Source organism: Hypomesus transpacificus, chromosome 1, assembly GCF_021917145.1.
Source record: "Hypomesus transpacificus isolate Combined female chromosome 1, fHypTra1, whole genome shotgun sequence".
NCBI lineage: Eukaryota > Metazoa > Chordata > Actinopteri > Osmeriformes > Osmeridae > Hypomesus > Hypomesus transpacificus.
In genome coordinates this window covers 7,560,188-7,572,348 of record NC_061060.1, presented here as the reverse complement: position 1 = coordinate 7,572,348, position 12,161 = coordinate 7,560,188, and the positions used below count along the sequence as shown (strand labels likewise).

The 12,161-nt window shown below is 43.2% G+C and overlaps 1 protein-coding gene across 2 annotated transcripts; it reads left to right on the top strand.

Annotated features, from left to right (window-relative positions):
* Positions 1–975: 975 nt before the first annotated feature.
* anxa6 (annexin A6) lies at positions 976–11,651 on the top strand. 2 transcript variants are annotated; one of them, XM_047023077.1, is made up of 25 exons: positions 976–1,100; positions 2,287–2,334; positions 3,583–3,667; positions 3,864–3,958; positions 4,079–4,192; positions 4,385–4,475; positions 4,595–4,671; positions 4,831–4,887; positions 4,993–5,086; positions 5,317–5,412; positions 5,537–5,595; positions 6,051–6,173; positions 6,331–6,389; positions 6,803–6,881; positions 7,686–7,767; positions 7,871–7,965; positions 8,237–8,350; positions 8,647–8,737; positions 8,900–8,979; positions 9,268–9,321; positions 9,709–9,802; positions 9,993–10,088; positions 10,231–10,289; positions 10,530–10,652; positions 11,224–11,651. In XM_047023077.1, exons 2-25 carry the CDS (start codon positions 2,326–2,328, stop codon positions 11,281–11,283), a joined length of 1,986 nt encoding a protein of 661 aa, XP_046879033.1. In that variant the 5' UTR covers positions 976–1,100; positions 2,287–2,325; the 3' UTR covers positions 11,284–11,651. The 2 variants fall into 2 exon arrangements, with proteins under 2 accessions (XP_046879033.1, XP_046879024.1); XM_047023068.1 differs by having other exon boundaries at positions 10,530–10,667.
* Positions 11,652–12,161: the final 510 nt, after the last annotated feature.

Sequence of the window (12,161 nt, the reverse complement as noted above, 5' to 3'; positions counted from 1 at the left end):
ACTCCCCCACTCTCTCCCCTCCCTCTCTGGCTCTGCATACCTCAGCCTCATACTGGAAGGACAGAAATAGAGCAGTCACAATCTCTCATGCCAATGCCAGCACGATCCTCACTGGTATAGAGTCATTTGACTTTAACACTTTGTCTGACACCTTGCCATATTGCACTATGTTGCCCTACTTATATTTGTATATTATAGCTATTTTATATTTTATGTTGTTTTATTCTAAAATGTTTACATATTTTAGCCCCTTAGTATTAGTTAGACTTGTACACAACTTATTTCAGATTCTTATATGTTTAATGTAAGCACCTTCCTGCCACAGTAAATTCCTTGTCTGTGTGAACTTTCATGGCGAATAAACCTCATTCTTATTCTGATTCTGATTTCTCATGAAGTCAAAACTCTCACCTTCCTGTCATTCCTGTAAAACCAGGAGGATTTTACATTTCCAGGACATACCTACATTTATTGGGTTAGTTTGATGTTGTATACAATAAAACGTGTGTTCTCTTTGCAAGGAATGGGACATGATATACAGTCTCTGCCACAGTGCATTTTTTTATTTATATAATAAAATGATTTATTTTCTTGATCTGTCTGCTTGTGATGTAGCCTAAGCTTAATGTCTGTGAAAAAAACACGTTTGGTAAATTATTTTATTGTATTGAAAGAACTTATAACTAAGGTAGGCCCACTGATGAAAAAGAATGATGCTCTTGCGCATGCTTTTGCAGCATTTGCTGGAATTGAATTACCCAAATAAGCAAAAAGACTGCTGCAAGGAAATACTCAAACAGAATAAAAATGTAGCGCGTCTTAATCCGGGTATAAAAGTGAAAACAAATGCCATTCAAGGTTTGTTTATAAACTCAATAAAGGAGACGTATTTCGGTGACAACGTTAATTTACCGTTACACCTCCTCGTGTCTTCCCGGTTGAGCACAAGCTTTTGACACACCGCCGCAGTTACACTATTACGTCAGACCCGAGGACAGGGAACGGGACAGCTGGAGTTTCAGCCGGGCGAGACGCACCCGAGATAGCTGAGGACAGCAGGACTGCGGCTGGACACTTGCACAGACATTCATTCTTAAAAGGTAAGATAACTCTTTCGCTGTGTGTTGACTAAATTAGTTAAAGCTGGAAGTAGGTTTACATAGCTCGATATTTAAAGTTACGGTTTTTAAAAGTCTTACATCAGAATTAGAATCAGAATTACATGGCATTAAAAATAATAAGACAGCAATCTCCAAGTAAATGTAAAATGGTATGTCTGAGTGAAAATAACTGATATAGATCAGCAATATAACATTTAAAATACACCCCATCTTGAATGTGAGATGACATTTTACACAAGTCCTAAGCTAAAGATGAAAGGATTTTGTGGACAGAAAGACATGGGTGTGGTCTTGCCTTAAGTCAGTAAACTAATCTGCATGCAAAGCCTACTGAATAGCTAGAGCACACTCTATCTCTCTGTACATGTCTACATCTCAAAACTGCAACTTGCATTTGTATTATTAATGCAAGCTGCAGTGTTGAGATGTAATATGTATTCAACTGTCCATTCTTTCCTGGTGTCAGATCAAAGTTTATGTTTTGAACCCAAAATGTACTACAATGTAAGTCTCTTTTCATTTATGTCGGTCTTAAATAGTTATGGATCATAATTTCCCATCTGTATATTGGAACACACATACCGAGTACATAGTTGTGGAGTTTTAAATCTTCACAGAATCGAAAGAAGGGCTAAATTTGTACCATTTCATTATTTTATTAGGTTAACCTTTCTCAGTAGAAACATTGGTGTGCAGACAGAAACTAGCTGCCAAAACATTCTCACAGAAAAGTGTCGCTTAATGTAGGCTAACGCTAGCTCTCCCTGGGTGAACATTGGGTCAAGTGATTTCATTTAAAATGGCCTCCATGGGGCCCGTCTGTCTGTCCCTGTATAATCTTGTTACTCTTGATGCAGACAGCATTTAGATGACCATGCCATGCATGGACAGCCCTTGCTCAGCATGTTCTGTCTACACGCAAGAAAATCGAAGAAAGAACAGGGGGCTTCCAGTGACTAAATGTACTGCACTGTCCATCCAAAGATGTTTGGATTTTTCGCTGAATGTGTGCGCTATGTGTGCAATGGATTTATGCTGACTACAGCATGTTCTTTTGCCTACTCATCAACAGCTACTTCAGGAGTGGATGCCCTCTGAGTTGGCTGTCAAAACTAGTTTTGTTGTATCATCTAGCATTCTCACCTCCTCCTACTCCCCTGTTTAGGTTCCATCTCCTGTTTATCTTTGAGACAGAAGAGCAGCCATGGGAGGGGTAAGTGTGTCTCTTCCCAGCAGCCTCTGTTTGAGTCCTGTCATGTGCTCATCAAGGCTCCAGCTGAGGAAGAACAGAGGAAGAACAGTATCATCATGGATCATATCTCAGAGCCTGTAGCTTTTGGGATATTCAATATCAGTTTAGCGATAACGAGGCGTGCAGAGCTGGGAGCCAGGTATTGGTGGCAATCTTTCCTCTGGGCAAAGGTTCATTGTGCATTGACACTAGTGTAGAATGACAATGCTTTATGGCGAACCTGGACGGGTCACTGACTGACAATGGCTTTTTGGAAGCAACGTTTATGACAGTGGGGTTTGGGGTACTCAACAGTACTAAACCCTTGTGCACTAGCAGCCTTGATGCTTTGCTCATTCGGTGTTGAAGCATATTTGTATGGCCTTATTTGGCAACACAAAGACTGTTTAGACAAAGGGCTGTTGCCAGGGATACTGGTTTTTTTGGACCTTGGTTGCTAGGTGGGTGAGACCTCCCAGCTGTCCTGAGGAGTGATGGTCACCGTGGTAATGCTGCAGCAGCGGTGTGGATCTGAGCATGTGTCTTGGGCCCTTGTCTGGACAGATATTGGCTCTGTGCCTCAGTGCAGTAGAATTCTTCCAGCAGCTGCTCTTAGAGCTGGTGAATGTAAGCCTGCATGCAGGGAGAACGTTTGTCTGTCATGTTTCCTTCTAATTAAACGTTCTCTCTGCTAGACAACAGAAAGAATTCTGCATGTAAATGGCACCGATTAGGACAGAGATCCTGGATCACTCAAATACATGTGTTCAAAAATGTTATTATCTGTAATCAGCGCCATGCTGAATGTAGTCTACAGAACACGTTTGATTTGCATGACATGCCTTAGAGGAGCCATTTTGGATTTGCTTTGTAGAGGTCAGTATGTTTTTTATCAGCCCCTGCAGACTTGAATGGGAGATTTCTCCCTCAGGTCTATCTATGTAACCTGACCTCACGTGGAGCCTCTATGTGCCCATCTGGTGGGGGCTGGGAGTGGGGGAGGGTGGCAGAGGGACATGTGTCAGCTGTCTCGCAGTGAGACCTCTGCCACTCCAGGCTGAGCCCCAGGAGGGAACTATACCCACCCTGGGCAGGTAGCACTGCCTTCTGACAGGTCCCCCCTCCCCCTATTCACTACCCTGCACCCACTCCTCCCTGCATATTGTGAGAAATACTTTTAGTTAAGTCAGCCAGTAGTATCATTTAAAAGGAATATATTTCGTTTTTCAGGGTTTCCGAGGTACAATTACTGACGCTCCAGACTTTGATCCCAGCGCTGATGCTGAGACTCTCTACAATGCCATGAAAGGCATAGGTGAGTGGCAGGAAACCAAACAGTCCCCATGGCAGCCGGTTATGTTCCGTCTACCATCTTAGCTGTTCCAAGAACACCTCCACGAATGTTCATCATCCTAAGGCAAAACAAGGAACCAATTTACAAAGATTTGGGCTTCTGGTTTTTTGATAGCGGTAGAAATTGTGTTTCTCGTGTTTCGTCCCATGCTTTCCAGGCAGCGATAAGGAGGCCATCTTGGACTTAGTCACCTCCAGAAGCAGTGCACAGAGGCAGCAGGTCATCGCAGCATACAAGTCTAACTTTGGACAGGTAGAAGAATCACTGTCACCAACTCTGTTCATGACACCCTTCCAACAGGAATCAAACTTGTGTCAATGTTTAATGGTGTCACGTGCTAGGACAGCATTTCATGAAATGTCCTTCCTCCAGGACCTGATCGATGACCTGAAATATGAGCTGACAGGCAAGTTTGAGCGTCTCATTGTCAGTTTGATGAGGACTCCAGCTCAGCATGACGCCAAAGAGATCCACGATGCCATCAAAGTAAGAGTGTAAACACTTAACCCGTCTTCTGATCTTACACAACCACAGGGGGATGGAGCAGAAAGTTCTGTTTAGTCCATTTTTACACATTTCTGTGACTCAGTCGTTTTATAATCTATCATGGTTGCAGAATCTTTATGTTTGTGATTTTGCAGCTGAGACTGTGTTTGTAACACATCTGATGATTGACAGGGGGCGGGGACAGATGAAAAATGCTTGATTGAAATCCTGGCATCCAGAAACAATGATCAGATCCACGACATGGTAGAGGCCTACAGGGAAGGTACACTCCCTTATCCTGCGCGGCAAATCTTATTGTTCATACATAAATACATACGTAAATATGAAAAAAAGAGTGTGAATACCATGTCATACTTCAAGAATGTTCTTGTTTATCTGCAGCTTATGGCGACATTGAAGAGGCCGTGATAGGGGACACTTCAGGACACTTTAAGAAGATGCTGGTTGTTTTACTACAGGTCAGTTCAAAGTAGAAGCATTGCAGACCAGCAATGCTATCGAGATAAACAAAGGCCTGTCTGTTTGAACCACAGTGTCTTCAATGCCGTGCATATTAGCTCATGTACACTGGGTGACTTGTCCGAGTTGTAAACCTGGGGTTGTGTCTGTCCTTACAGGGGACCAGAGATGAGTCAGGTGTGGTGGACGCAGACCTGGTGGAGCAGGACGCACAGGTGAGGGTCCTCAACACCACTTACCCGGGTGACTCCTCCTCCACAAGCCCACCATGACTGACCTCTCAATCAGCTACTGACATCCCCTCTCCCGCCCCGATCCAGGACTTGTTTGCTGCTGGGGAGGAGCAATGGGGGACGGATGAGGCCAAATTCATCATGTTGCTGGGAAACCGCAGCGTGACCCACCTCCACATGGGTGAGAATCGGCCTGGGCCACTTAGCATGGGAGTGTGGCATGTACACAAACCACACTCTCACCATGACCCTGACCCTCCATGACCCTCACCATCCACTGGGTTAGGGTTAGGCTTAATCTGGATGTCTAAGGTGACGCATTATTGAATGTCAGTTTCCATGATAGCTCAAACAACCTGTTCCCACAGCTAGTCACAGACAGATATGTCTCTGTCCACTCTTGTCTCACAGTGTTTGATGAATACCAGAAGATAACAGAGACTTCCATAGAGGACAGCCTTAAGAGTGAGCTCTCCGGGGACTTTGAGAGGCTCATGCTTGCTGTCGGTATGTATAGCCTCGGTCTTTAAACCACATTAGCCTTCTGAAGTCTGACCTCCATTTTGTTTGTCTGTTTATGATGAGTCACTCGTTCACCTCTCCATCTGTCTGTGTTTTGTCTTCCCCACAGTGCAGTGCATCCGGAGTGTTCCTATGTTCTTTGCCAGGCGCCTCTACAAATCAATGAAGGTAATTCAGTTCAGACATGCTCAAGGTGAAACTAGCTCCTTAGCCAAGCCTGTAGCTGGTCAGTGCAAGAGTTCAAGCAGTCTGGGGACGAAAGAAGACTTGAAGAAGGAGAGGATGTTAATGGTCACAGTGCGGAATGGTCTGAACTCAGATATCTGGGGGAAGAAAGCTTACAGAAATACGTTTGAAGGGTCATGGTCATGAAGTGTAGGCTGGGGGCTCTGGGCTGGAGGAGGTTAGAAAATGTGCAACAAATGTTGTGTCTGTTCTGGAATAAACGGTACTGACAACAAACCAGGTACACAATGTCGATTTGGAACATACAGTACATCCTGGACTATCTCACTACCAAAGAAAATTGTCAAAAATGTGACTGTGAACAAGTAATGTGATACCTATTACCTCCATCCTTACTAAATGACAAGGGTCTTAGCAGTGGTCTCCTTCATCTACAGGGTCTTGGCACGGCTGACAACACTCTGATCCGGATCATGATTTCTCGCTCCGAAATAGACATGCTGGACATCAGGGAATGCTTCCGTCTACGATACGAGAAGTCGCTGTACAACATGATTCTGGTGGAGAAGCTTTGACTTACTATTAAATCTTACTGTTTCAATGTTGTAATGTGAAATCACAATATTTGATTTGATTATTGACACATATTGATAAAACATAATATGAAGACCTTCTTTCTCAATAGAATGGTTTGCTAAAAACATTTTCAATCAACAGGATGACACTTCAGGAGAATACAAGCGGACTCTGCTCAATCTCTGTGGGGGAGATGATGAGTAAGTAGTGGGCTAAAATTGCGTCCTGCAGTACCCAGCAATGGCCAGGTGGTGGCCACAGTACTCCATAGCCCTGTTAGATCCGAATGTCTTCCATTGACAGAATCATTGAATTATTGTCAGAGGAAGCATCACTGAAAGGAATTTGAAGTTTCATTATGAAACTCAGTTTTTCCCAGTAAGATATTTCTGGAAGTACCTAAATAAATTAAGTGAAGTTGAAAGTATATTATTTGTATATTAGTCCAGCCAGCCAACAAGCAAGCTAAATGTATGGAAAAAATATCTCAGACTAAGCGTATTTACATGTAAATGTGTTTTCCTTGTGTTGTCTTGTGATAAAATGTACTTAGCAAGGGCATTTGTGGGGTATATCTGAAGTTGGCTTATGGTTACCAACTTGGTCCTTTCAGCTTAGCTGGAGAGTTCTTCCCTGAAGCTGCTCAGCTGGCCTACAAGATGTGGGAGATGAGTGCCACCACCAAAATCAAGGTTTGGCCCCTCCGAGTCCTCTCCTAGGCTAGATGTATGACCCCGCATGTTTGACCTGGCAATGGCATGTATCTAATTATCCCTGCTAGCATCTATTTCTCTCTGTGGCCCCACCTCATGCTGATAACACCATCATGCTCACACAACCCAGCCTTTGTCAGACCCCAGATACGATCAGAATGCTGTCCATTTTAGAAATTAGAGTGCTGAAATACTGCCAGTCTTCTATTACAATGCCCCATGTCCAGGCACAAGACTCTGGCTAATGCCACAAAAATCCCAGGGTTTGAGCCAGCAGAAGGCAGTCTCTCTCTCTGTCTCTCTCTCTCTCTCTCTCTCTCTCTCTCTCTCTCTCTCTCTCTCTCTCTCTCTCTCTCTCTCTCTCTCTCTCTCTCTCTCTCTCTCTATCAGATGACCTCATTTGGTTGTTTTTTAGTGTGTCCTCAGTCTGCTATCGCTCGTGACACAACCCTGAAGGAGTACTGACCCCTTCAAATGTCAACGGAATATTTCCACAATGGCTTTATCTGGGAAACAACTGGCAAAACTTGTTTATGAAATAAATTATTTCAATACGATAGATGACATGTTATGACTGCCTGCGTTCCAGACTTTGCATGTTCATAAAAGTGACCGTTTGGACAGAATATCCTACAAGGCAGTGGTTGGTAAAACCACTTTGCTTTGCCTTTGCCTTTGCACAGTGTGTGTGTAGGTGTGTATGTGCGTGTGTGTGTATGTGCGTGTGTGTATTGGGTGCTGGAAATTCAGTTTCAGTCTTACTTGCTGTCATCCTCTGTTCAGCGAAGACCAACAGTTTATCCTGACTCCAATTGTGATCCTGCCAGTGATGCTCAAGCTCTGAGGAAAGCCATGAAGGGATTTGGTATGTGGATTTGGTCCTTTCTCTTTAAAATTTACAAAACACGAATGTCAACTTCTGTAAGATAACAGTTTGGATCATTTTCGTTTGGCTTTAACTCCTACAGGCACTGATGAAGATGTCATTATTGAAATTGTCGCTAAGAGAAGCAATGAGCAGAGACAAGAGATCAGACAGGCCTTCAAATCACTTCTTGGCAGGGTGAGATAAAGAGGAGAAGGCTTACTCCACCATGACGCATTTTAAAATGCCCTGAATACATTGTTAATGTGGCGCCCCTGTTGTCGGTTGGTTGATATCTGACCTAGGCCTTAGACATGCATGGGCTTTGAAAAAATAAGATAAGATGTTTTAGTGAGTGGGTGGGTGGTGGCCTTGTCCCTGACCACTGACCCTCCTTCTGTCTTTCCAAACAAACACCACAGATAACAGCCTCTGTCCCTGAACATGCATTTTGAACCTCCCCCCACAGGATCTAATGAAGGACCTGAAGTCAGAGCTGTCCAAGAACTTAGAAAGGCTGATAATCAGCCTCATGTTGACCCCGGCAGAGTTTGATGCTAAGATGATGAGGAAAGCCATGGAGGTACTGTAGTTAAGTGGACAAGATGAGACAATGTTTTAGGTGATACATTACATACATGAGTGTGTTTTCAGATACAGCACAGAAGGGGTGATTGATAAATCTGATCCAGTCAGAATCAAACCTCATAGGGGAATTTTGTGGCCATAAAACGTGCCACACCGTGTAATTATTCACAATATATTATCAGATTGAATTTCGCAAAGTGTATGGAAGAAATTAGATGAATAGTTCTGATCACCCAGTGGGATTATGGGAGAAAGTGACCAGTGAGATTGACACCCAGTCTGCTTTGACAGGGTGCTGGCACAGATGAACACGCTCTCATCGAGATTCTGGTCACCAGGAGCAACGAGGAGATCCACGCCATGAACGATGCCTATGAGCTTGGTAAGCTACTAGCTCGCCTTAGCCCTCAGCTTCCTGTGATGTATCTATGACCGCCGTCAGGGGAAGGCCCTTTGTGTTCTGACTGTTGGGCCCATCAATATGCAACTGGGCCAATCCCCAGGTGTCTGATTGATTGATGTCAAGAAATGGGATGTTTTACAGCGTACAAGAAGAGCTTGGAGCATGCCATCCAGTCAGACACCTCAGGCCGCTTCTGTCAGATCATGGTGTCACTGCTGCAGGTAATCTGGTTCTAAACATACATACTGGGATAATTATCATTATTGTAATAAATAGAGTCAATCATACTAAGAATGTGTTTTTATTATGAGACTGAGGTCAAATTTAGTAGAAAAGAAATTATTTGCACGCAAAATCAAAGTATGTTAATCGGAAATGCATCGTTCTTGCTGTTGCTCCATTTTTATTAATTTTGGTGACCAATTAAGTAAGTCCTGTAAGTACCTGTAAGTCTAATTGGGTAGAGACCAATCACCTTACGCCAAGTCTTATTGCTTTGGTCCACTCAGGGAGCTAGAGAGGAGGGGCCTGCAGACTTTGAGAGAGCTGACGCAGACGCCCAGGTGAGTGACGTCACCTGGAGACCTCCCTGTCGCATTTACACGTGTTTGGTGTTCAGGTCTGTGACACACATTTTAGAAGTTTAATAAATGAAAATGTATGATTCTGAATGTTTTAGTTTTTTTAAAGTCGGTCCACATTGTGTACCCTCCTGCACATTTTATATTACTTAAGTGGTGTTAAGCTCCATGAGACACAAGAGCAATAAAAGCAGGTGAATTGTTGAAAACATGTACAAATGAAACAAAAAGGTTTGTTGTGTGCCTTCACTGTCTTCTTCTTCTCTGTACCTGCTGTTTCAACATAGTATTGCAACTTAGCACCGTGTTTTATGATGAGAGTATGACACTTGCAAAACGCTTTGCTGCTATTGTTGTTGTTGTCTTCAGGACCTCGCAGATGCTTGCAATGCAGACTCAGATGATATGGAGATCAAGTTCATGAGTATTCTGTGCACCAGAAGTTTCCCCCATCTTAGGAGAGGTAGGCCACACAAGGAGAGAGAGTGGAGGACCCACAGGAATGTAATGAACAGCATGTTAATTGTGTCACAAATACTGCATTACTGATTCAAATAATTCAAGTCTAAACCAAATACCTACAATGGTGTGTAAATGTCAGATTACATCTTGAGCCTGACCTTTGATGTTTGACGTTTCATTCTTTCTCACAGTGTTCCAAGAATTTGTCAGATGCTCTAACAAGGACATTGAACAGATCATCAAGAAGGAGATGTCTGGAGATGTTAAAAACGCCATGTTTGCCATAGGTAAGGACCAGCCCACACGCCAGGGGTGGAGGGGTTGTGGAGGAAGTGGGTATACTCTAAATGTAAAATGACTTTTGAGCTGGTGAAGTTGTTCTACTGTGTGTAACTCTCAAATGTACCTGTGTATTCTGCTTCTCTGCAGTTCGCAGTGTTAAGAACCAGCCCTCTTACTTTGCTGACCGCTTGTACAAAGCCATGAAGGTATTGTTATTTTCAGCTCGACGCCTCAGCCTTGCGCCTTGCACCTTACAGCACCTGACTTCTGTAGCTACAAAAGTTGTGGATGCTACGGCACTGTAAATATGAATCTTGCAATATAGACATTGTTTCTGTGCATGATGGCTTCGTTACTTGTCTGTGACTTTGTATAAGTTGTAGTGAGTGCTATAGTAACAGTGGTAACACAGCATGTGAAGAAAGCCTTTCTCTTGCGCTGTGAAGGGCCTTGGCACAGACGACAGAGCTCTGATCCGTATCATGGTGTCCCGCTGTGAAATCGACATGTTCAACATTCGCAAGGAGTTCAAAGACACGCACGAGGCCTCGCTCCATGAATTCATCCAGGTAGAAACCATGGTTGTAAGTCAAAACCTTTATATGTCTATTAACTGACTTGTTTGTTGTGTACAGTACTGTCTCCCTGTCGCTTTCTGTCTGTTCTACTTACATATGTTTGTGCATAGAGGTTGTCTGTTTGTCGTTGTGTGTTGCACATCCTCCTTTTAGCGGGGCGGTGGGGAAGGCAGCTCTAGTTCTTCCGGAGGATCAGGGCTACGGATGCTGCACAGCTGTTTAGGAATTTCCCCCGCACGCTTGACTTCCTCTTTAAACTCTAAAGTGGCCTTTGTTGTATAGTTAGATACAACATAAAGATGTAGACTGTAAAATTGGACTGCTTATACTATTGGCTTAATACTAACTTGAATAATAGTACACTGTATTTTTTATCTGGGTTTGTTTTTAGATGTTGCATGACACTAATTTTACTAATGTACTGCATCATCTCAACTAAATTCTCAATGTCTGAAATAATTTCTTGTGTGCAGGATGTCTTCCTGCCCTCAAGAAAGTATTCAGTGTGTGTTTAGGACTGAACCAAATTCAGTGTTAGCTCATTATGTGGGTCTCTCTGTAGGGTGATACGTCAGGAGACTATCGCAAAACTCTGCTGCTGCTATGTGGAGGAGAGGACTGATGTTACCAAGTTCCTGGAGGGTTCAAGGATGTTCTAGAAACATCCAAGCTGTCCGAACACACAAACTCACCTGACAATCTAGCAGTCAACTGTGCATTGAGTTCCATGAGATTGTGCCACTTCTCTGTGAAACCAAATGGCATACGACCTCCAACCCCCCAAATCTCTTAGCTGTCTTTTTTTTTACAGAGCAAACTTGTGGATTCATTTGAAATGTGCCTGAAGAAAGTACTTGGCTCATGTCTAATGCTTACCTATAAGTGACCTTTTAGTATTTTAAATGGTGCTTTCACATAGTTTGTCCAGCTAGTAAATACTGTATAAGATACAACAATGCTGTTTTTCTTGAATTAAAAGGAACGTGTCAAAAACAATTTTCAATTGTCAATTTAATGACAAAAATTAAGGTTGGATCTCCTGACTCACTTCCTCCCTCCAGATCGACATACAGTATAGTTTGGGTTCTAGATCTACATACAGTATGGGTTCCAGTTTGGGTTTTAGATCTATATACAATAAGGGTTCCAGTATGGGTTGTAGATCTACATACAGTATGGGTTCCAGTATGGGTTATAGACCTGCATACAGTAAGGGTTCCATTATGGGTTCTAGATCTACATACAGTATGGGTTCCAGTATGGGTTCTAGACCTGCATACAGTATGGGTTCCAGTATGGATTTTAGACCTGCATACAGTATAGGTTCCAGTATGGGTTCTAGATCTACATACAGTAAGGGTTCTAGTATGGGTTCTAGACCTGCATACAGTATGGGTTCCAGAATGGGGTCTAGACCTGCATACAGTTTGGGTTCCAGTATGGGTTCTAGATCTACATACAGTATGGGTTCCAGTATGGGTTCTAGATCTACATACAGCA